Source organism: Manis javanica, chromosome 12 (genome assembly GCF_040802235.1).
Source record: "Manis javanica isolate MJ-LG chromosome 12, MJ_LKY, whole genome shotgun sequence".
In the NCBI taxonomy this organism is placed as follows: Eukaryota; Metazoa; Chordata; class Mammalia; order Pholidota; family Manidae; genus Manis; species Manis javanica.
Window position 1 is genome coordinate 69265604 of NC_133167.1, and position 25545 is coordinate 69291148.

The 25545-nt window shown below is 37.6% G+C and overlaps 1 protein-coding gene across 3 annotated transcripts in view; it reads left to right on the plus strand.

The window, feature by feature from the left end:
* The window catches only part of HOOK3 (hook microtubule tethering protein 3), a 132258-nt gene that overhangs the window by 35472 nt on the left and 71241 nt on the right, over positions 1-25545 (plus strand). For all 3 annotated transcript variants that reach the window (XM_073218808.1, XM_037015081.2, XM_073218809.1), the window contains exons 3-7: positions 9374-9446; positions 10232-10282; positions 11789-11921; positions 15883-15950; positions 24149-24211. In XM_073218808.1, coding sequence (XP_073074909.1) covers positions 9374-9446; positions 10232-10282; positions 11789-11921; positions 15883-15950; positions 24149-24211 — 388 coding nt within the window. The remainder of the gene's footprint in view (positions 1-9373; positions 9447-10231; positions 10283-11788; positions 11922-15882; positions 15951-24148; positions 24212-25545) is intronic.

The following is a 25545-nucleotide window of genomic DNA, read 5'->3' on the forward strand; positions in this document are numbered from 1 at the left end:
TTTTCTAGAAAGTTGTCCATTTCTTCTAGGTTATCTAGTTTGTTAGCATATAATTTTTCATAGTATTCTATAATAATTTTTTGTATATCTGTGGTGTCCATAGTGATTTTTCCTTTCTCATTTATGATTCTGTTTATGTTTGTAAACTCTTTTTTTCTTGATAAGTCTGGCTAGGGGTTTATCTATTTTGTTAATTTTGTCAAAGAACCAGCTCCTGCTTTTATTGATTCTTTCTATTGTTTTATTTTTCTCAATTTTATTTATTTCTGCTCTAATCTATATTATGTCCCACCTTCTACTGTCTTTGAGCCTCATTTGTTCTTCTTTTTCTATTAATTAGGTACTTTTTAATAGGTCTCTGAGTTAACTGTCCTTATGTGCTTTTATTGCTTATTTTGACACAGAGGGACTAAGCATAATTCGCTGTATTTTTATTGTCATTGTGAATATGGAATTTAATTATTTATAGCAGACTCAAGTACACATTTAATGACAGGGGACCAAAATGATTGCTTGTGTGGTTAAAAGTTCATTAAAAAATAGACCAAAGGATCAATTTATCTGTAAATAATACTGAGGTTTGCTAATAAAAATTCCATGTTATGAAATACATTCAAAACACAGTGTTTGTTCTGCATCCTATCTTACTTTGGGTGAGTTCAGTAAGAATACTTCAATGCTTAAAAAATCTTTTTTTTTTCAGATAGTAAATATAGTATTTTGTGGGACATACATATCTATCACAACTACTCAGCTCTGCCGTAGTAGTACAAAAAAATAAACTTCAAAAGCCAATTGTAATATTGGTGAAATATTTAGCTCGTACAAACCAAGCATAGTATTGAGACTCCCGATGAAAATAGAGCATAGTTTCAAATAGAAGTGTCACCAAGTCCTTAACAGCTATATTGTTCTTGTCTACCTCTGCCTTCTGTCACAGCATATCTACAAGGGATGATGGGGGTCGATCTCCAGGTGTGTTTTGGCTATATATATATGTGGTCCATTGTAGACTTGATCCACTTGTCTGTCCAACCATTGTTCTAGTCACAGTACAGTGGGTGAAGACACAGGCTATTGGAGATTGTTACCTTCTCAGCCTTCTTTGATTTCTTCCATGAGCTTGCAGAAGTTCTCAAACTTGGCCTTGCTTTCCTCCATATAATTCATAGTGGCCCACTGGTATGTAGTGTTGTGGAGAATGCAGTCTTCAGTAGGATGCTTACATGTGCATAAGCACCCAGTGGCAATAGTGTTGAGGCATAACTGGTGAATTGGTCTCTGGGGCTTCATGGCAGGGCCCAGCACAATTTGTTGAACGAATATTCCTTCCTCCATTGTATTATTTTGGCATCCTGATTGAAAGTAATTGACCACAAATACATGGGTTTATTTCTGAACACCCAAATCTATTGCATTTATCTGTATATCTATTCATATGTCAGTACCACATTCCTTATTACTGTAGATTTATGCTTGAAAACCAGGAAGTATGAGTCCTTTAAATAATCTTAACAGTAGAAATAAAACATAATTTTTTTATGTCCGCGAAGGTAACTGACTAGGCAGACAGTATATTTCTGGAATTATGTTAAGAATTAAAATTACTTCACTTTTCCTTTAGCTTAAGCTGTGACTGGTCCGTAAGATACAGTTAAATATATATGTGACTGGGAGCATTTAAGTAAATGGTTTTATATGTTTTTTATTTATTTATTTTTTATTTTGGTATTATTAATCTACAATTACATGAAGAACATTATGTTTACAAGGCTCCCGCCTTCACCAAGTCCCCCCACATACCCCTTTACAGGCACTGTCCATCAGCATAGTAAGATGCTGTAAAATCACTACTTTTCTTCTCTGTGTTGCACAGCCCTCCCCATCCCCCCCCACACACTATACATACTAATTGTAATGTCCCCTTACTTTTTCTCTCCCCTTGTCCCTCCCTTCCCACCCATCCTTCCCAGTCCTTTTCCCTTTGGTAACTATTAGTCCATTCTTGAGTTCTGTGATTCTGCTGTTGTTTTGTTCCTTCAGTTTTCCTTTTTTCTTATACTCTACATATGAGTGAAATCATTTGGTACTTGTCTTTCTCCGCCTGGCTTATTTCACTGAGCATAATACCCTCTAGGTCCATCCATGTTGTTGCAAATGGTAGGATCTGTTTTTTTCTTATGGCTGAGTAATATTCCATTATGTATATGTACAACATCTTATTTATCCATTCATCTACTGATGGACATTTAGGTAGCTTCCATCTCTTGGCTATTGTAAATAGTGCAGTGATAAACATAGGGGTGCATCTGTCTTTTTCAAACTGGAGTGCTGCATTCTTAGGGTAAATTCCTAGAAGTAGAATTCCTGGGTCAAAAGGTATTTCTATTTTGAGCATTTTGAGGAACCTGCATACTGCTTTCCACAATGGTTGAACTGATTTACATTCCCACCAGCAGTGTAGGAGGGTTCCCCTTTCTCCACAACCTTGCCCACATTTGTTGTTGTTTGTCTTTCCGATTATGGCAATCCTTACTGGTGTAACGTGATATCTTATTGTGGTTTTAATTTACATTTCTCTGATGACAAGCGATGTGGAACATCTTTTCATGTGTCTGTTGGCCATCTGAATTTCTTCTTTAGAGAACTGTCTTTTCAGCTCCTCTGCCCATTTTTTAATTGGATTATTTGCTTTTTGTTTGTTGAAGTGTGTGAGCTGTTTATATATGTTGGATGTCAACCCTTTATCGAATCTGTCATTTATGAATATATTCTTCCATACATTTTTGACAACCCTTTATCGGATCTGTCTTTTATGAATATATTCTCCCATACATTTTTTCTATTGGTGGTGTCCTTTGCTGTACAGAAGCTTTTTAGCTTGATATAGTCCCACTTGTTCATTTTGCTTTTGTTTCCTTTGCCCAGGGAGATATGTTCATGAAGAAGTCATTCATGTTTATGTCCATGAGATTTTTGCCTATGTTTTTTTCTAAGAGTTTTATGGTTTCATGACTTACATTCAGGTCTTTGATCCATTTAGAATTTACTTTTGTGTATGGGGTTAGACAATGATCCAGTTTCATTCTCTTACATGTAGCTGTCCAGTTTTGCCAGCACCATCTGTTGAAGAGACTATCATTTCCCCATTGTATGTCCATGGCTCCTTTATCGTATATTAATTGGCCATATGTTTGGGTTAATGTTTGAAGTCTCTATTCTGTTCCACTGGTCTGTGGTTCTGTTCTTGTGCCAGTACCAAATTGTCTTGATTACTGTTGCTTTGTAGTAGAGCTTGAAGTTGGGGAGCGAGATCCCCCCCCACTTTATTCTTCCTTCTCAGGATTGCTTTGGCTAATCGGGGTCTTTGGTGGTTCCATATGAATTTTTGAACTGCTTGTTCCAGTTCATTGAAGAATGCTGTTGGTAATTTGATAGGGATTGCATCAAATCTGTATATTGCTTTGGGCAGGATGGCCATTTTGACAATATTAATTCTTCCTAGCCAGGAGCATGGGATGAGTTTCCATTTGTTAGTGTCCTCTTTAATTTCTGTTAAGAGTGTCTTGTAGTTTTCAGGGTATAGGTCTTTCACTTCCTTGATTAGGTTTATTCCTAGGTGTTTTATTCTTTTGGATGCAGTTGTGAATGGAATTGTTTTCCTGATTTCTCTTTCTATTGGTTCATTGTTAGTGTATAGGAAAGCCACAGATTTCTGTGTGTTAATTTTGTATTCTGCAACTTTGCTGAATTCCGATATTAGTTCTAGTAGTTTTGGAGTGGAGTCTTTAGGGTTTTTTATGTACAATATCATGTCATCTGCAAATAGTGACAGTTTGACTTCTTCTTTACCAGTCTGGATTCCTTGTATTTCTTTTTTTGTCTAATTGCCGTGGCTAGGACCTCCAGTACTATGTTGAGTAACAGTGGGGAGAGTGGGCATCCCTGTCTTGTCCCTGATCTCAGAGGAAAAGCTTTCAGCCTCTCACTGTTCAGTATGACGTTAGGTGTGCGTTTATCATATATTGCCTTTATTATGTTGAGGTACTTGCCCTCTATGCCGATTTTTTTGAGAGTTTTTATCATGAATGGTTGTTGAATTTTGTTGAACGCTTTTTCAGCATCTATGGAGATGATCATGTGGTTTTTGTCCTTTTTGTCGATGTGGTGGATGATGTTGATGGATTTTCGAATGTTGTACCATCCTTGCATCCCTGGGATGAATCCCACTTGGTTGTGGTGTATGATCCTTTCGATGTATTTTTGAATTCGGTTTGCTAATATTTTGTTGAGTATCTTTGCATCTACGTTCGTTCATCAGGGATATTGGTCTGTAATTTTCTATTTTGGTGGGGTCTTTGCCTGGTTTTGGTATTAGGATGATGTTGGCTTCATAGAACGCGTTTGAGAGTATTCTGTCCTCTTCTATTTTTTGGAAAACTTTAAAGAGTATGGGAATTATGTCTTCTCTGTATGTCTGATAAAATTCTGAAGTAAATCCATCGGGCCCGGGCGTTTTGTTCTTGGGTAGTTTTTTGATTACTGCTTCAATTTTGTTGCTGGTAATTGTTCTGTTTAGATTTTCTGTTTCTTTCTGGTTCAGTCTTGGAAGGTTGTACTTTTCTAGGCAGTTGTCCATTTTTCCTAGGTTTTCCAGCTTGTTAGCATATAGGTTTTCATAGTATTCTCTAATAATTCTTTGTATTTCTGTGGGGTTCGTCTTGATTTTTCCTTTCTCATTTCTGATTCTGTTGATGTGTGTTGACTCTCTTCTCTTAGTCTGGCTAGAGGCTTATTTATTTTGTTTATTTTATCTAAGAACCAGCTCTTGGTTTCATTGATTTTTTTCTATTGTTTTATTTTTCTCAATTATTTATTTCTTCTCTGATCTTTATTATGTCCCTCCTTCTGCTGACCTTAGGTCTCATTTGTTCTTCTTTTTCCAATTTCGATAATTGTGACATTAGACTATTCATTTGGGATTATTCTTTCTTCTTTAAATATGCCTGGATTGCTATATACTTTCCTCTTAAGACTGCTTTTGCTGCGTCCCAGAGAAGTTGGGGCTTTGTGTAGTTGTTGTCATTTGTTTCCATATATTTCTGGATCTCCATTTTAATTTGGTCATTGATCCATTGATTATTTAGGAGTATGTTGTTCAGCCTCCATGTGTTTGTGGGCATTTTTGCTTTCTTTTAGAATTTATTTCTAGTTTTATACCTTTGTGGTCTGAAAAGTTGGTTCGTTGGATTTCAATCTTTTTGAATTTACTGAGGCTCTTTTTGTGGCCAGTATGTGGTCTATTCTGGAGAATGTTCCATGTGCACTTGAGAAGAACGTGTATCCTGTTGCTTTTGAGTGTAGAGTTCTATAGATGTCTATTAGGTCCGTCTGTTCTAGTGTGTTGTTCAGTGCCTCTGTGTCCTTAGTTATTTTCTGTCTGGTGGATCTGTCCTTTGGAGTGAGTGGTGTGTTAACGTCTCCCATAATGAATGCATTGGATTCTATTTACTTCTTTAATTCTGTTGCTATTTATTTCACATGTATTGGTGCTCCTGTATTGGGTACATATATGTTTATAATGGTTATATCCTCTTGTTGGACTGAGCCCTTTATCATTATGTAGTGTCCTTTATCTCTTGTTACTTTCTTTGTTTTGAAGTCTATTTTGTCTGATACTAGTATTGCAACACCTGCTTTTTTCTCTCTGTTGTTTGCATGAAATATCTTTTTCCATCCCTTGACTTTTAATCTGTGCATGTCTTTGGGTTTGAGGTGAGTCTCTTGTAAGCAGCTTGTAGATGGGTCTTGCTTTTTTATCCATAATTGGTTCATTCAGTCCATTTACATTTAGGGTGATTACTGAAAGATATGTACTTATTACCATTGCAGGCTTTAGATTCGTGGTTACCAAAGTTCCAGGTTAGCTCTTTACTACCTTACTGTCTAACTTAACTTACTTATTGAGCTATTATAAATGCAGCCTGGTGATTATTTCTCTCCCTTTTTATTCCTCCTCCTCCATTCTTCATATGTTGGGTGTTTTGTTTTGTGCTCTTTTTGGAGTGCTCCCATATAGAGCAGTCCCTCTAAAATACCCTGTAGAGGTGGTTTGTGGGAGGCAAATTCCCTCAACTTTTGCTTGTCTGGGAATTGTTTAATCCCTCCTTCATATTTAAATGATAATCATGCTGGATAAAGTATCCTTGGTTCAAGACCCTTCTGTTTCATTGCATTAAATATATCATGCCATTCTCTTCTGGCCTGCAAGGTTTCTGTTGAGAAGTCTGATGATAGCCTGATTGGTTTTCCTTTGTAGGTGACCTTTTTTCTCTCTCTGGCTGTCTTTAATACTCTGTTCTTGTCCTTAATCTTTGCCATTTTAATTATTATGTGTCTTGGTCTTGTCCTCTTTGTGTCCCGTCTCTCGGGAGTTCTGTGTGCCTCCTAGTCTGAGCAACTATTTCCTCCCCCAGTTTGGGGAAGTTCTCAGCAATTATTTCTTCAAAGACACTTTGTATCCCTTTTTGTCTCTCTTCTTCCTCTGGTACTCCTATAATGCAGATATTGTTCCTTTTGGATTGGTCACACAGTTCTCTTAATATTGTTTCATTCCTGGAGATCCTTTTATCTCTCTCTGCGTCAGCTTCTATGCCTTCCTGTTCTCTGGTTTCTATTCCATCAATGGCCTCTTGTATCTTATCCATTCTGGTTATAAATGCTTCCAGAGATTTTTTCACTTCTGTGATCTCCCTCCGGCCGTCATCCCTTAGCTTTTGTATATTTCTCTGCATCTCTGTCAGCATGTTTTTGAGTTTTATTTTGAGTTCTTTTTCAGGAAGACTGGTTAGGTCTATCTCCTTCTCAGGTGTTGACTGTGTGATTTTTGTCTGTCTCAGATTCTGTATTTCATGGTGATAGAGGGAGTTTGCAGAGCTGGCACGATTGACGGCTGGGAGAACATCCCTTCTTGTTGGTTTGTGGCCTTCTTCTGGGAGAACAGCGACCTCTAGCGGCTTGTGCTGGGCAGCTGCGTGCAGACGGGGCCTCTGATTCTTGCCCGGCCACAATGGAGTTCAGCTCCGCAGTTGCTTTGGGCGTGGTCTGCCTCGTGCTGCTGCTCTGATACGGCGGAGCTGTGTTGGAGGGGAAACAGCTGGGAGGCCATTTATCTCCTTGAGGGGCCTCCGAGCCGCCCTGCTGCACAGGGGTTAGGGTGCCCAGAGTCCCCGGTATTCCCCGCTCCTGGGCTACGTGACCCAGGACGCTTCTGTCCAGCCGTGGGTTCCCTGTCCCTTTAAGACTTTCAAAAAGCACTCGCTTTTCTTTGTCCCCATGGCACCGGCTGCGGGGACCTGCTCACAGATCTTACTTTCCTGTTTCCCTAGTTTCCAGCACCCCATGCACGCACTGTGTGTCTGTGCTCCAGTGCGGAAGGCTAGGGCTGGGTGCTTAGCAGTCCTGGGCTCCCTCTCCCTACCTGCTCCAAGTCCTCTCCTCCCGCCGTGAGCTGGGGTGAGGAGCGCTCGGGTCCTGCTGGGCCGCGGCTTTTATCTTACCCCCTTCACTAGCCGCTGGGTTCTCGCAGGTGTGGATGTAGTCTGGCTGTTGTCCTGTGTCTTCTGGTCTCTCTTTTAGGGATAGTTGTATTTGTTGTATTTTCAAAAATATATGTGGCTTTGGGAGGAGATTTCCGCTGCTCTACTCACGCCGCCATCTTGGCTCCGCCTCAAGGTGGCCAATTTTTAAGTAGGCTAAGACTGAATAGTCTTCTCTCCAGAGAATAAACAAATGGACAAATACTCACGTGAGATGTGTGACATTCGTCTTTAAGAAAATGCAAATTAAAACCAAAATGACATACCACTTCACATCTACTAGTAATTGCTGTAATTAAAAAAAACAGATAATAACAAGTGTTGACAAAGCTATGGTGAAATTGAAAGTAACATACATTGCTGTTGGGAATATAAAGTGTTGCAGCTATTTGGAGAACAGTTTGAGCATGATTCAAATTCTAAGCATAGTTATGAAACACAGTAATTCCACTCCTAGGCATATACCCACATGAAACATATGTTCACACAAAAACTGGTACACAAATGTTCAAAGCATTATTATTCACAATAGCTAAAAAGTGGAACAACCCAAGTGTACATCGCTGGTGGATAGATAAAATATCATCTATCCATAAATGGAATATTATGGAGCCCTTACAAGTAGTGAAGTTGTGATACATGCTACAACATGGATGGACCTTGGAAACATGCTAAATGGAAGAAAGTAGTCACAAAAGACCATACAGTGTATGATTTCATTTATATAAAATGTTTCAAATAGGCAAACCCATAGCCACAGAGAGTCAATTAGTAATTTCCAGGGGCTGGAGAGAGAGAGAGTCAGGAGTGTCGCTAGTGAATACAGGTTTCTTTTGGGGAAGGTGAAAATACTCTAAAATTAGATTGAAATGTAGACTTTTTTTTCCTAACATATTTTCTCTCAGTGCCATTGTCTTTTTGGAGGTGAATGGAGACAGTTATGGGGTTAGGGGAAGATTTTGGACTTAGCACTTGCTGGAGAGCAGGGCAAACATACCTGTTCAATCTGTGGTTTTGAACAGCTAATTTAATTTCTTAGAGCTTCAATTTCAAAACTTTAAGATGAGTATCATGCTGGACTAAAGTGGTTTTTTTTCCCTAGTATTTATAGAAGTTTGGGAGGTTTACCTAAGGAAAATAATCATAAGGATATTCAACTTTGGTCTTTGTTTCAATTTGTCCACACCAGTGTAATCTTAGATTTTTTGCGAACAGAAATGTTGTCCATCTTTATCTAATGCTTAGTTATACATCTAAGAAAATAGGCTCTCATTCACTATTATTTAAAGAAATTGACATTTTAGTAACATTATTGGTGACCTTTGAAGTATTAGGTTATAAGTATAGAGGTCATTGAAATATTAATTAAAAAATTCATTTTAACCTTCTCAATATATTTAATCTTTAATTGTCATTGATTTTTACTGTTTTTAGATATTTGTGTTGTATTTACAGATTATGTTAATTCCAGGTTAGTATATTCATCTATAATTTGTTTTAAAAATATATCTACTGTATATTACTATTTTCACCTTTTAGTTTGGTTTTTGATTACAAAAAATTTTTAATGAGCTGATACTAAACTGATTTTAGAGAAATCTATAATTGCATCCAGCTTCATGACAGTAAATACATTTTTATCTTGCAGTTAAGTGATGGTAAGGGATGGGTTTCAGTTTTCTTTCTTACCATTCCTTCCTTCCTCCCTCCCTCCCTTCCTTCTTCCAGCTTGGTAGCTACATGATCTTAATATGCTAGCTTTTTCTTATTTGCAGAGATCCTGCATATTTTGACGAAAATTGGCTAAACAGAATAAAAACCGAAGTAGGAGATAATTGGAGGCTAAAGGTATTTTCTTGTTTTTTTCCCATCTATTCATTAGGCTTTTACTAGTATATGTGTAATATTTGTTGATTTTTTTATCTGATGCATCCAGTGAGCTTTAGAAACTTGCAGCCTTTAGTAAAATAATCTAGAATTGAAGATTGGAGGTAACCTTAAGTTGCTCACTGAGATGGAATGGAAGTCAGGAAAGCACAGTGGCAGGGCCTGGGTTTGAGAGCCAGAATGCTGTGTCCATATCAAAACACTTACTACCTACGGGAAAGTCCTTCAACCTCTCTGTGCCTTGGTTTCCTCATTTGTAAACTGAGGATTGTAGTAAGATCTACCTCAGAAAATAAAATGAGTTAATACACATAATGGACTTATTAGAGTACGTGGTTAGTTGGTAGTGTTTGTTATTAGTAATGAGCATGATGTGTTGTTAACTGTCCAAAACATTCAGAGAATGGATTCTTCTTCCTAGTAGCCTTAGCAACAAATTCAAGTCTTTATTAAGATGGCACATTTCTTCTTTACTTGCAAAAAAACTGAATAATCATACTGTTAAGTCTTGTTCAGTTACTCTCCAATGTTTGTCAATATGGTCATAACATTGAAAATGTAATATAATTGTTTATAAATCTTTTAGGTCAGATGAGCCATTGATAGTCCTTTTTGGATGGTTATGGTAATTCAGATATGCTGTTGATTTTATATTGACTTTATGATTGCCTGGAATGATTAGTTCAGAAATTTTTTGTTAAATTACTTACTATCTTTACCAAGTTGTTTTCTCTTTCTCCAAACAGATAAGCAACTTGAAGAAAATTTTAAAAGGAATCCTGGATTATAATCATGAGGTAAGGGCTTTTTTTCTTACTCTGCTTAGAAGTATTACCATAGGATAGTTAAATTTTACATGAAGTAAAGGAAAAATTACATCAAGATTAATAATTATTTATCTTCCATTGTATAGTTTCTAGGATGTCTATTAGGTGGTTACTAGGTAGTCTTTTTCATGATAATATGGATAGTTTGTAGATGATTACTGATTTAAGTTACACTTTACTTTCTGCTGTCTATTAGCTCTCCTTTCTCACCTCATGAAGTAGTTTAAAGTCTGTACATTATTATAATCAACTCCCTTGCCTACTTCCATTCCTCAGCAGACCCCAGTCCTTAGATTACCTCAGCTTATCCTCCGAGTCTGCATCAGAACAGTTAAAACATTGCTGAGGAAGAACTCAGAAAGTAGAACTAGTTTTACTTTACATTTTGTGACCACAGGTACCAAATGGACACAGCACAGCCTAGAAACCTGTTGTTTACTTACTGGTTTTTCCCACAAGCTTACCTGCATTTATACCTACTTCTATACTTACATCATTTCTCTCTGCCATCCTCATAAGGAGCCCTATTATATACTTTTCTACTCAAGCCCAAAACCTACAAATCATTCTATAGTCCTTCTTTTAATGTCATCAGGAAACCAGTTAAACTCCAAAACAGAACTTTCTCCATATCTGCTCCACTACCCTGTAGCATGCCATCACTAGCTCTTGCTTAGATTACTAGAGTCATCTAACAGATAACCCTGATTTCATTCTTGCCCCTTCTACAGTCTATTCTCCACTGTAAGAATCAGCCAGGGTAGTTTTTAAAAATATAAATTGATTATGTTGCTCTTCAAAGACATCCATGGTTTCCTACTACAGTGAGAATCAGATCCATACTTTTTACCATGAGCTACCAGGTACTGCATGACCCCTTGGCCTCCTATTACACTGTTCTCCCCTCATCCATCACACTACAGCCGCATTTATCCTCCTCCTATGCTTTTAGAGTATTTTTTCACTATAGGGTTATCAGACAGAGAGACCTACCCTTTTGTCTGCATATATGTCATTTCATTTGGGGCCAATTTCCCCATAAAGGAACCCTCCATTCTCCTTCCTGGTATAGATGTCTTACTGTCAGCATTTTGGAATTGAGTGGAGTGAAGGTGGATGAGAGAATCTTACCTGGGGCATGAACCTATATGGAATCTGTTCTTTCTGGTGCCCTGGTTTAGAATCTCTCTGGCTCTGTTTCTTCAGAGAGGACACATCCAGCCTTTCTAGGATTGGTGGTGGGATCGATGGTAGTCAGTTTCTTTGCTCAGTATACATACCACATGCCAGACTAGGAACTAAGTTGCTATGACCTGAGACAGTTATACCTTAGGTATGGGAGGTACAAATAGAAACTGAGAGTGAGATTGGCGTAACAACTCTGTCCTTCCAGTGAGTTTCTGGTGCTGACAAACTGATCTCTATCAAAAAAAACTCTATTTGGTCATATAAATATATGTTTTTATCTCCATTCAGATTTTAGGACAGCAGATCAATGACTTTACCCTTCCTGATGTGAACCTTATTGGGGAGCATTCTGATGCTGCAGAGCTTGGAAGGATGCTTCAGCTCATTTTGGGCTGTGCTGTGAACTGTGAACAGAAGCAAGGTAATTTATTAGGTGTTAGTGTATGCATTTAAAATAACTAAGGGAAGTAGTACACACTGTATATTGTATATATAAGCCACCAATACAAACAAGCCACCCTTAATGCCATTTTCTGTGATTTTGCTAGGAGTTTGTTTTCAAGCCTTAAAAGAGTTGCAAGTTTGAATTAATTTGATTGTGATGATATTCCTTGCCTTTCTGCAAGACTGCATAATTCTTTGAGTAGATTATTTTAACTTATTGAATGTGATAAAATTTATTATAAATTGGACAAGGTCTAGCTGAATTAATAATATCAGTAATAATGATAATGTTATACTGAATTAGTTCAGCTCTGAAGATTTAAAATTAGATATTTTAGATTACAAATACAAAGGACTCTCAATCTGGGGCTGAGAACACCATCTCAGACAAAATAGACACTGGATTCATGGAACATGTCGTTGAGTTGAGGGGACATAAATAATGCCACATATAACCATGTCATCTGAATACTGATGAGTGGAGGTAAAGTGTGATGGGGGTGCCATCAAGGGGGTCATTTAAGCAAAGACGTGGAGGATAATGGACTAAGAGTAACTTGAATAGTAGAAACTGCATGTCAGAAAGACTTGGGTGACCTTTGAGGGGGAAACAAAAAGCAGCAGCTGTAACTGGAGAATAGTAAGATGCGTAGAGGATGATAGAGCAGAGAAAGGAAGGTAGGGGCTCTTTTAGATGAGGATGACACAGTGTTTTACTGTTCCTTACATGACCTTTGAAGAATTCTTCTTATTTTTCCTACCCTACCCCTGGTAATGCAAAACAGGTTTTTATTAACTTGTCTATACTTTTTTGTGTTCTAGTGGTAAGTTTAATACTAATTAACATTGTCTTCTTGAAGCTATGACTAGTTTTATTGGTCTCTGATTCAAGAATTTTTTCTAACAATGTATTCATTTATCTCTGTCCCCATTCCTTTTAGATTGTAGCATCCTATGCTCGTACGTTAAATTTTCATTGGTTTATTCAGCTTGACTAAAGAATTAAAATAGAGATTTTTCTACATTTATGATTTTCATATATTACTGAAATACCTAAAAGTTTTTTGTTGAAGACTAGGCGACTGGTATAAATAACATTCAAGACATTAAAGCCCTTAAGTAGATGTTTTGATTTTAGAAAGTATATGAAAAATTATTTAAAGTACTTCACTGAATTGAGGTAATGGCTTCTGATACATTTATTCTGTTAGATTCATCAGCTCTTGGGTATGCATAGCTGTTAAGAGTTGGCTAATTAAATTTTTTATGGGGTAGGAATAGAAAAAGACAAGGATGTGACCTATACAATAGTTCTGTGGAGAAGCAGACGATCGTAGTATTTACCTAGCTTCACACATAGAACCATGTGTTCTGTATAATACCTAGATTCAGTTTTTCCTCTGAAATTGTGTATAAACAATAAAAACGTTGAACAGTTTTGATATCTCACTTCCAGAGGGCATTCTCTGCTCAAGTAAATGAATGTCTGGGTTGCTAAATATTAGATGTCAGTGCACATTTATGATATGTAGTGTAATCCTTACTAAAGCGGCTCTGCCATTCACTACCTTGCTGACATTGGACCAGATACTCAGCCTGTTTCCTCATCTACAAAATCAGGTTACGAAACCTGATAATCATGAGTAGTAAATGGAGCTCTATAGTGTATCTGCCTTGTAATCCGTAAAACACAATACAAACAGGAAGGGCTTTATGTTTAGCTGATATGCAGTTACTAGAAGTAAGGAGCAATTGCTCAGAACATTGACTCAGCATACATTTATTTGGCTGTCTGACATCTTAAATTGGGGCAAATGCATGGTGGTAAATTTGAAATAGCAAAGATTACTAGTAGAAACACAGTAATAGAATTTATTGAGCATCTCCTTTTTGCCTGGTGCTGTACTAACAGAACAAAAAATACTTTTTACAGATTAGGAAAACTGGACATTGTATGACTTGCCCACGATTGCTTGCGTGCAAGGCTAGGCAAGGGCACAGACCCGTGTCTCATTCACAGTCATATTTAATACCCTTTTTTCTGAACTCTGCTGTAAATTTTGGACCAGGATAAACTCCCTGACCTGGCACACCTCATTCTCCAGCATTTCCTCATAGATCTGCATCCAATAATCATGTAGTACTGGTATTTTGGACTTTAAAGATTTGTAAGTTTTTTTCCAGAAATTGTACATTGATGTAGCTCTCATCATCATTTTATCATTTAGCATTTTACGGTGTTCGCGGGGAAGGGCCTTGACGTGGCAACACCGCTTCTTAACTAACGCTTCCCCTCTCACACCCTACTAACCCCCTGGCCCCCCTGTCCCACTGGGACGCCCCTCACGCCCAGGAGGCCGTCATGAAGGTGCCCTTCCCCACCGTCAGTACTGCTGCTCTTCTCTGCTGTGCTCACAGTCTTTTATTTTGAGGGCTGTTCAGTCATCCCTGCCATGCCATTTTCTCCATTGCCTTGGACTTCTTTGTGTGGTACCTTAGAACAGAAGATCAAAACCATTCCCTTATATTCCAGCATTTATAGGGTGCTCCTCGGGGGGCTCAGACTGAAGGATTTGTTTTCTTGGGGTTTTTTATTTTTATTTTTTAGCCAAATCTTGGTAAAGTTATGGTATGTTCCTACTTCTGGCCTAAGAACAATGCCTGTGATTTAAGTATAATGTGTATATTTTATGTATCACCACACGTTTGATGGAGCACAAATATTTTTAGGACAATACTTCCTTAAAAACATGTTTTTGACTAAAAGCTTTGGCATTAACAGCCAGAATGTCATAATTTTATAGTGCTGTCAAAATATATTTTTTTTAAATAAGTTACCTGTCAAGCAAAGAATTATCCTTTGGCATTCCAAATACATGAGTCTTTTGCCAAAACATTAGTTTAACAATTTCACAAGACCTCTTCATATAATACTTGCAGTGCCAATACAAGTTTTTGGTGTTTGATTTTTAAAAGTGTGGAAAGACAGGGAAGTTGAGGCTAAAATCTCCTTATTTGTGTCTTATATTCCTTAAAATGCTTCTTATTTCAACCTATGTACCACAGTTGTTTACCAGTGGAATCCAGCTGGCCTACTGATTTTTTTTTTATGCTTAATACCATTTTTCTCATCCACTGTTAGATTTGAAAATAATGAAAACTATTTCCAAGGCTTTTTTAGAAGGCAAGGAATTTTTTTTTTAACTTTGTCACTACTGTCAGCTGAGATCCTGCTCTTTCTGGGCACTGGTGAGGGTAAGATCACCAGAGCTCAGCTTCGGCCTCTTAGAGATGTGACTTCAAAGCCCAGGGTGGTACCACCATGTGGTATATTATACATATGTATGCATGGGTACCTTATTTACATAGGTACAGTATTATACAGTGTTGTATAATATTGTATACAGTGTAACTATGGCATTGGTTTCTATCTTAAATTCATCTTACTTATTTGTCCTAAGCAGTTTTTAAGTTCATTAAAGTTTTTCTTTGCTGTAGTAGAAAATATTAAGGTAGGAATTATACACAATTCAGTGCTTTGATATCATATAAGAATAAAGCACAGACTTTTGTCAGCATGTATCAAAGAATAATGTGAAACACAGATACTTTGTAAATTTTAGGAAGAGTAATACAGTCCTTTCTATCCTGGCTTTTAGGCTTTACCATTTCACTGTTTTCCACTCCCAAGATACTGCATTCCTGTAACCTTTAACTGTAGTCTCAACTTTAAAAGGAGCAGTGGGGGCCAGGAAGGATAAATACTGTGATTTCCAGCCTTCACTTTACCTATGGCACATATATGTAACTATGTGAGGAATTCCTAAGAAGAATCAAAACATGGGAAACTGCTTAAAAGAATTCATGAAGTGTTAGCCTTTATTCCCTTGACTATCTTTAACTTGGACAGTGACATTCCAGATTGTTCTTGTTTTCAGAGTACATCCAAGCCATTATGATGATGGAGGAATCTGTTCAGCACGTTGTCATGACAGCCATTCAAGAGGTATGTGTGGAGCCTTGTGCTTACCATTTGTGAGAAATTCAAGAAGCAAACATGAGTTTAAATAATAGACATGGAAATTTTTAAAAGATACTCTCCTTATTTTTTGAGAATTTTTTTCCTGTATGCTTACCATATAGTTTGCCTTGTTTTTATTTAAAAAGTCATACTCATTTACATTTCTCATTTTATTCAAATTTTTCAAATTTTAAACATTTATCTTACAGATATTCAATAACTATTCCTAATTTTTAAACACCTTAATGAACTAGGAATTGTAGACTAACTCCTAAAGCCATTGTGAATACCTATTTTAAACCAGCAGTCTACCTCACACTGAATTACTGGTTTCTTGTTTGACAGAAAATGGGTCTTCAACTCTAGCCACTTCCAAACCAATTTCTAGATGATTGTTTATTTTGGAGCTATAGTGGATAGAAAGTATCTCCTCTACCCTCTCAAGTTCTCTGCTGGGGCCTGTATAACAGATGACAGATTAAGAAAAGCTCACATATTTATTTAATATAAGTTTTACATGATATGAGAGCCTTGATAAGGAAGTAAAGAATAAGAAGTGTTTAAACCTGAGTGTTTTGATGCCAAGTTTGATGAGGACTAGAGAATTGTGGAAAAATGCATTAGGACACAAAAGGGTTTGAGCTGAGTGTAGTCGACTGGGGGAAAAAGCAAGTCCCGTCGCTCAGATTGCGTTCAATATCCCTCCGTCTTCAGAAGTCAGGAAGCTCCTTTCCTCCAAGTACAGGGAGAGCACTTCTCACATGAGGCTCTGAAGGACCTACCTCAGGGAAGGGCAGAAAATCCTTCCTGTATCTGCTGTTTCTCGAATTCCTTCAGCTTGAAATACTCAGTATGCCAACAAGTAAAAATGAAATATAGACTAATAACTGGTTGATCTCAGGACATGAGAATGTTTTTCATTGTAAAAGCAATGGAAGAAACCCTTAAGGGAACAAGAAAGAAGTACAGGGCATGAATATGCAATATAAATACAACAGACAAATATGAAAAATGCTAAGTGAAGATTAAGCTAAAATGTTTGTTTTGTAATCCAACCAACTGACTATAAATCCAGGAGTTCCCACCACCACCTCAGGTTTGATAATTCGCCAGAATGACTAAAAAAACTCAGGAATGATGGCAGTTTTGCTATAGCAGAAAGGTGCAAATCAGAGCCAGCTCCACCCCCGCATCCCCGTGCACAGAATGAGGACTTGGAGGGTTCCAAATGTGAAGTTTCTGTGGTCTGCTCCTCATGGAATCAAGGCAGGTCCCATTTCCAGTACATTAATGTGTGACAGCACAGAAAGCACTGCTGCCAGGGAAGCTCCCTTGAGTTTTCACGGCCAGAGGTCTTACTAGGGTTTTATTATGTAGGCATGATTGATTGGGTTATTGGCCATGACGTTCAGCTCAAAGTCCAGCTCCTGTCTCCTCCCCAGATGTCAGGCTGATAGGAAGTGGTGCGAAGCCCCAGCCCTCTAAGATAAGGTTGGTTTTTCTGGCGTGGCCAGTCCCCCAGCTGGAGCATCTCCTGAGCTTAAGCTGTCTAAACTGTCTAGCTTAAACTGTCAAAGACTCTCATATCAGTCAGGAAATTCCAGAGCTTTAGGGGCTACCTCCCAGGAACTGGGGCAAAGGCCAGCCAGATTTTTTAATACAGGACTCAGATCTAAGCAGTGCTTTTTGTCAGTCAGTAAAAAGGATAAACTGGCACATCTTTTTGAATATGTTAAGCTCTTTTATTACATAAAATACAAGGTCGTTGGTGTAAAAATACATAATGATGATCACCCAAGCAAGATATAACTTTAATTTTCTCGTAAGTGGTCCTGGATTGGGTCTCTGGTCATCAGGGACCCAGCTTGCTTGCATCTATGTTTGCCATCCTTCATGCATGATTCCCACCTGGTGGTCCAGCTTGGGTTTCTCAAGTTCCAGTGACCACATTCACATTTCCAACCAACAGGAAGGACTGCAGGAAGGGTTATCCACTTCCTCTAAGAAAACTTTCAGGAACTATCACTGCTGCTAGCCAGATATCCTTCACATAGCCCCACAGGGACACTAGGAAATGTGGTCTTTATTCCAGGTGGTCATAGACCCAGCCCAATTCTGAGGGTTCTTTTATTAAGAAAAAACCAGAAGAATAAAGTAGCCCCTAACAGTTCTGCCTTATTGTAGTGCCTGTATTTACTAAGCATATTACAGATACTAGCTCATTTAAAATTCACTACAGTTGTAGTTAATGCTACTGAAATGTAATATTCTCTTAGAATTTGTTAAAATGGCTAGTTTTATCTTACATATATTTTACCACAGTAAAAAAAAAATTAAAGAAAAAATAAGCTACAGTTCTTTTAGGTTATATACTGTTATTTCCCCCATTTTGTAAAAGAGGAAATGAAGGCATACAGTGTAACTTGCTCAAGTTCACGAAGGTGTAGTTAGAACTCAAATCTAAGCTCATGCCCATAACTACTGTGTTGTATTACCTCAAGATTGTTTATTTCAGCATTATTTTCTAGTACTGAAACTTGAGAAATAACATTAGAAATAACTGCCCAGCAATAGGGGAATAGGTAAATAAATTATGGCACAATAATATATTAGCATATTGCTTAGGCATTAAAACATTGTTTTGAAAAATACATAATGACATAGATGAAGTCTTATGTAAGGAAACAGGGTACATGAACAATATAGTCTCACTTCTGTTAAAAATTAAAATTAAGATGAATGAAAATAAACTTGCCAAGATGTTAACCTTCTCTAAATGATTGGGTGTTCTATAGTCTTTTCTGTATTTTCCAATTTTTCTATAATAGCAGGTATTGTATCTAATCAAGAATATTTTTTAAGTTAAAATCAGTGACTAAGTGATTTTTAATTCTATGAATTATTTCCCAAAGGAATATTTAGAAATTCAGACAAAGATTGGGCATAATAGTGTTTATTAAACTACTTCATATTAACAGAAATATGAAGACAATATATACCCATTAGAAAGGAAGTCCTTAAATTATGGTACCTCTACATAAATTATGTAGCCAATAAAAATTTGTTTTAGAAATAAGGGTGTCTTATAACAAAGGGAGAACACATGTCAAGTGAACAAAGCAATATATAAAATTGTACGTACAATTAGATTTTAAGAACATATGATATGTCTTGTATGTACCTACTCCTTTTCTTCATTTAGCAGATAGTTACTGAGCACCTAATATGCACTAATAATTATAGCAGGCATTAGAGATGCAGCTGTGAAAAAGATAGATGTGGCCTCTTGCCCTAGAAAGTGTAAGTCCCATTGGCAAAATGGCCAAACAGGCAATTCAGTACATTCCAAACATTTAAAATGAAAAATGCCATGATGGGGGAAATATAGTTTGTGCTTCAAGGGAGTATCTAAGTCAGTTTGGGGACATTAGGGAAGGCTTCTCAAAGAAGGTGGCATATAAACTGGTCACTGAAAGATGAGAGGCGGTGAGGAGGAGGCAAAAATTGTTCTCCAGTCCGGGAGGCTAGAGAAGCAAGACCTGTGAGGCGTGGTGGGGAACTGAAAGAGGCACAGGGCAGCAGCACTGTGAGGCAGGAGTGCTTAGAAATGAAACAAGGTACAGAAGATCATTGGAATTCTGAGCATTTCTGTTTAAAGAGTTGGGATTTTGGAAACCAGTTAATAGATTTTAAGGAGAAAACACGTTGAAACCTGTATTTGAGAAAACCCACGATGTGAGAAGAATGGATGAGAGGAAAACAAGGCTAGTGGAAGGGAGAGCAGCTAAGAGGCCTTAGTACTTACTTACCAGTGAAGAGTTGCGGAAGCCTGAACTAAGTCCTGCAGGTAGGGTGGAGACAAGAGGGCAGACCTGGAACTCGCCAGAGCTTGAAACCAGTAGGCCTGATGACTGAGGGATCTGGGGGGAAGGCAGAATCGTGAAGTTAAAGAAAGGTTTTTGTAGCAAAAATGAACAAGTGGGACTATATCAAGCTGAAAAGCTTCTGTACAGCAAAGGACACCATCAATAGGATAAAAAGGCATCCTACAGTATGGGAGAATATATTCATAAATGACAGATGCAATAAAGGGTTGACATCCAAAATATATAAAGAGCTCACACACCTCAACAAACAAAAAGCAAATAATCCAATTAAAAAATGGGCCAAGGAGCTGAACAGACAGTTCTCCAAAGAAGAAATTCAGATGGCCAACAGATACATGAGAAGATGCTCCACATCGCTAGTCATCAGAGAAATGCAAATTAAAACCACAGTGAGATATCACCTCACACCAATTAGGATGGCCACCATCCAAAAGACAAACAACAAATGTTGGCGAGGTTGTGGAGAAAGGGAAACCCTCCTACACTGCTGGTGGGGATGTAAATTAGTTTAACCATTATGGAAAGCAATATGGAGGTTCCTCAAAAAGCTCAAAATAGAAATATCATTTGACCCAGGAATTCCACTTCTAAGAATTTACCCTCAGAATACAGCAGCTCAGTTTGAAAAAGACAGATGCACCCCTATGTTTATCGCAGCACTATTTACAGTAGCCAAGAAATGGAAGCAACCTGAGTGTCCATCAGTAGATGAATAGATAAAGAAGATGTGGTACATATACACAATGGAATATTATTCAGCCATAAGAAGAAAACAGGTCTTACCATTTACAACAACATGGATGGAGCTAGAGTGTATTACGCTCAGTGAAATAAGCCAGGCGGAGAAAAACAAGTACCAAATGATTTGAGTCATCTGTGGAGTATAAGAACAAAGAAAAAACTGAAGGAACAAAACAGCAGCAGACTCACAGAACCCAAGAAAGGACTAACAACTACCAAAGGGAGAGGGAGGATGGATGGGAAGGGAGGGATAAGAGGGGTGAAAAAGAAAGGGGGCACTACGATTAGCCTGTATAATGTGGGGGGGGAGGCACGGGGAGAGCTATGCAACACAGAGAAGACAAGTAGTGCTGTGCAACACAGAGAAGACAAGTAGTGATTCTACAGCACCTTACTACTCTGATGGACAGTGACTGTAATGGGATTTGTCAGGGGGACTTGGTGAAACGGGGAGCCTAGTAAACATAATGTTCCTCATGTAATTGTAGATTACTTATACCAAAAAATAAAAAATAAAAAATAAAGGCTTTTGTAAGAGGGCAGGTTTCTTTTGGTTTTGTTTTTTAATGCGCATTCTATTTATATCTTTATTCAGGTGCTACCAAGTTTATTTTTTTAGTTTTTTAAATACACATATTATAAAATTTACCATTAGTGACATTTTGTATATTCATAATATGCAAACATTACCACTCTTTAGTTCCAGAACTTTTTTATCATCACAAAAATGCCTGTGCATTAAATAGGCAGTCCTCATTTCTCCCTCCCTTGTCCTGGCAACCACTGATCTGCTTTCTGTTTCCATGGGTTGCCCTGTTCTGGACATTTCATATACATGGAATCGTGATATCTGGAGTTTGTGTCTGGCTTTTTCATTTAGCATAACGTTTTAAGGTTCTTATGTAGTATGTGCCTATACTTTGTTCCCTTTCATCGCTGAGTAATAATCCATTGTGTGTACAACCACATTTTGTTCATCTGTTCATCTGTTGATGGACATTTGGGGCATTTCCACCTTTGGCTATTATGAGCAGTGCTGCTGCAAACAAGAGCATACAAGGTGTTTTTTGAACACCTGTTTTTTTGTTTTTGTTTTTGGTATCATTAATCTACAATTACATGAGGAACATTATGTTTACTAGGCTCCCCCCTTCACCAAGTCCCCCCAACAAACCCCACTGCAGTCACTGTCCATCAGCTTAGTAAGATGCTATAGAGTCACTACTTGTCTTCTCTGTGCACACCTGTTTTTAATTCTTTCAGTTCTATACCCAGAAATTGATTTGTTGGGTCAAATGGTAATTCTGTTGAACTTCCTGAGGAAGCAGCAAACTGCCTCCTATTGGTGTCTGCCCTGTTTTACATTCTCACCAGCAGTGCACTAGTAGTCTGATGTTCTCTACCTCCTTGCCAGCCCTTGTTATTGTCCCATCTTTTTGGTGACAGCCATCCTAGGAGGTGTGATGTGGTATCTCATTGTGATTTACTTGCATTTCCCTAAAGACTAATGATGTTGAGCATATTTTCATGTGTTTATTGGCCATTTGTATATTATCTTTGGAGAAATGTGAATGGCAGTCAAGTAAATTATAGTCTTAACTATTTTAAATGTTAATAGGAAGAAAGAGAAAGATGGAGGTTGTGCCATAGGAAAGGATGAAAAGTAGGAAAGATTTGCCATAATCCCTAGAGGGAATAAAGCACCAGCTGACTGGGGAAGCATATCAACTTTGGGGGCAGCCGCTTTGAAGGCCCAGTTGAAATTGGTAACTATGTATTAACGGTGTTTTGTGATTTTAAAAATTGTTTTACTCTCAGTACTTAGCAGTCCAGGATATATGGCCAGAAGATACAGATAGTCAGATATTGGATTGAGATTTTGCCAGGAAGAAGGAACTGAAGTAAGAACATTGATGATGTTGACAGAAGTCATTCAAAGTAATGGACTGTGAAATCTAGGCTAGAAAGAGAAGATTAAACCGGACTGTGAAACCTAGGCTAGAAAGAGAAGATTAAACCAATGGTGAACCATGGAATCTCAAGTGGGAAGGGGAGATTCCTCAAAGTAAGATGATGTAGTAGAAGAAAGGGGAGTCAACTTCAGGCGGCAACACAATAATGTTCACTAAGCAAAGCAAGGAAGAAAACAAATCTAAGGATGGGCCCTGCCTGGAAAACCAGTAGGAGGTGCAGAGATGTGGGGCCTGATGTGACTGAATGAGAACTGGAGCCAGAGAAGGTGGTGCTCAGAGTGGGACACTTAGCCTCAGAGGTGTTGCTGTGTTTATGACAAGTACTAACCCATAACCATGGGAAGAGGAAGAAACTGGAAGCAAATGTTTCCACTGTCTTCTGCCACCTGCCTCTGAAGTGGGTGCTTCCTCTCTGAATATTCTGCTGCAGCCTTGGCACTCTGGAATGTTCTAGGCTCACGGTTGGCACGGGTAGCCTCCTAAGTCAACTACTGGAAAATTATTGGAATGGTAACATAATGTTTTTTTTCCCTGAATTTTATCTTCTCTCCAATAGGTAGTATTTTTTCCATTGGAAGAAAAACATTAATCTTCTTATCGACATTCTCACAGCATAAGTGTAAAAATTGAAGCCAGTATTTTTTACTCTTCCTGAGATTTTTTTCTTTTCCTAATTACTCTAAGGGATTTTCAACTTCTCTCATGACATTAATACAGAGCAGTGGTTCTCAAACCTCAGTATGCATCAGTCACCTGGGCATTTACTAAGCGGATTGCTGGTCCTGACTCAGTAGACCCGGTCTGGGACCCAAGAATTTGCATTTCTGACAAGTTCCTGGGCAGTGATGCTGATGACTTTGGGGTCTCCACTTTGAGAACCACTGATACAGAGAAAAGGGTACAGCTGAACATAACATTTAATTCCCTAGGGAATGGGATGAAGGCTGAAATTCCAAGGTCTCTCAGCAGTACCTGCTCACATTTGTAGCTGTCTCCTTCAGACAGAACAGAAGGACACAATGGATTGTGAGTGTGCTCCTGACATTGTCACAATCAGACTTTTTATCGCCTTCTCGCCCAGCCTCACACAGCCCTCTGGGTCTTCTTTCTTTGCAACACAAGGGCAAGTGAAGCCAGGAAGGACTTTTGTGTGCATGTGTTCTCGTAAACCGTGGCAGTCAGTCTTGGCTAATGTTGACCGTACCCACATTTATTCTTCAGAAAGAAATAGTTAACTTAGTACTGCCCTCTTTAACTGAAAAGTCAATTTTTAAATATTTTAGCTATATTTTAACTTAAAGATTTCTCTTTTTAGTGATAAGAATAAGAGACACTTGATTCTTCTGACTGGGCTCACAGTGAAAATGCGCGCCAGAGTTTGGATCTGTAATTTTAAATGAAGGCGAAAAAATGTTCCAGACTGAAAAGCTTTAATGTTATAAGAAAGTATCCCTTCATATTTGTGTTTTTACTTTCATCTTTATGATTCTGTAGTGGCTGGGTATCCATGTTTGTTGTGAAAGTATATTATATGGAATATATTTTTGCCCCATAGTTATAATCATTTAAATCTTAATTGCAGCTGATGAGTAAAGAATCTCCTGTCTCTGCTGGGAATGATGCCTATGTTGACCTTGATCGCCAGGTATCTAAACTTTGCATTGTTTTCATCCATGCAGAGATTGAAAAGATAAACTTCAGATTTTAATGCAAAGAATGTTTTAATTGAAATTGCTTATGTGATATATTGGTATTATTCTTTATTTTTTGCCTAAAATTCAAGAACTTAAGCTACTTTACTATGGATATTACAAATTTGTATTTAAAATTGTAATTATTATTGCATATCCACTTTAAAATAATTTAGCTTATTTTAACTAGTGTTTTCTGGTCTTGATTTTTCTTTCTCTGTGTGCCATATTTTACACAATAGAAGAGTTCCTGGAAAATAGCATGCTTTTAGTCTTTTGATTTATTTATATAATACAAAAGATATTTTATCTTTTCTCTCACATTATTTTTCGATTGAAGATGTCTCCTCTATCCTTCATCTTTTTGAAGTGAACCATCTGTCAACTGATACTTAAATGCACTCAAGAATTACTATAATTTTAGAGGAACTCTGCAATGCATTTTTATGGCTTTAATGGAAAAATTACTTTGTAATTTTAATTACTGCTTTTTAACAAAACACTGTTCATCACATTCTTAGTTTCTGTGTCCCAGCTACCCCAGGTGTCCGTTCCATAGCATAAACAGACATCTTTGTGTCCTTTGCCTCCCATTGCTTCCCCAGGGTTTCTGGTATTTTGCAGGAACTTTGGACATGCTGTAATTTTAACCCAGGTTGTAATTTGTCTTTCCCTTACTTTGGTTATTTTAAAGTTGTTAACTTGGATGCGTTTTTTTGTGTGTCTATGACAGAGAGGTTTGGTCACATGAAATGGGAAACCAGTATGATTTCATTTTAATCATTTTTTTCTTTTTTTAAATTAAGTAATTAATCAATTTTAATTAATTGGTTCATATTTGCTAACTTAAGAGTTTATATAATAATGGGACACAAGTCAGGAATATTTGGCTTGTGTTGAAAATCAGAGTTACACAAATATTTAAAACAGAACAATACAAAGATTTATTTTAAAAATAATACACATATTTTAATTTAAAATTATTAATACAAATTAACCAAAGGTTTACTCTGACTAAAGAACTTGTGTTGAGATACACTAGCTATATATTTTAACAGTTGAAACCTCTGTCTTCTAGCACATACATATTTTATCAAGGTAAAATTTCTCAGTTATTACAGAATCAGCGTTGCCAGGAACCAAGTAACTCAAAAGATGCTGTGTAGAAAACTTGATATGAGGAAAGAACCCAATTCAAAGTACAGAAGAGACTAGATTTAGGAGTGAAAGATTCAGATGTAGAAGTGCTGCCTTCTGACTCGTGCAGAGGGTTGTTCTGGATTTCTCC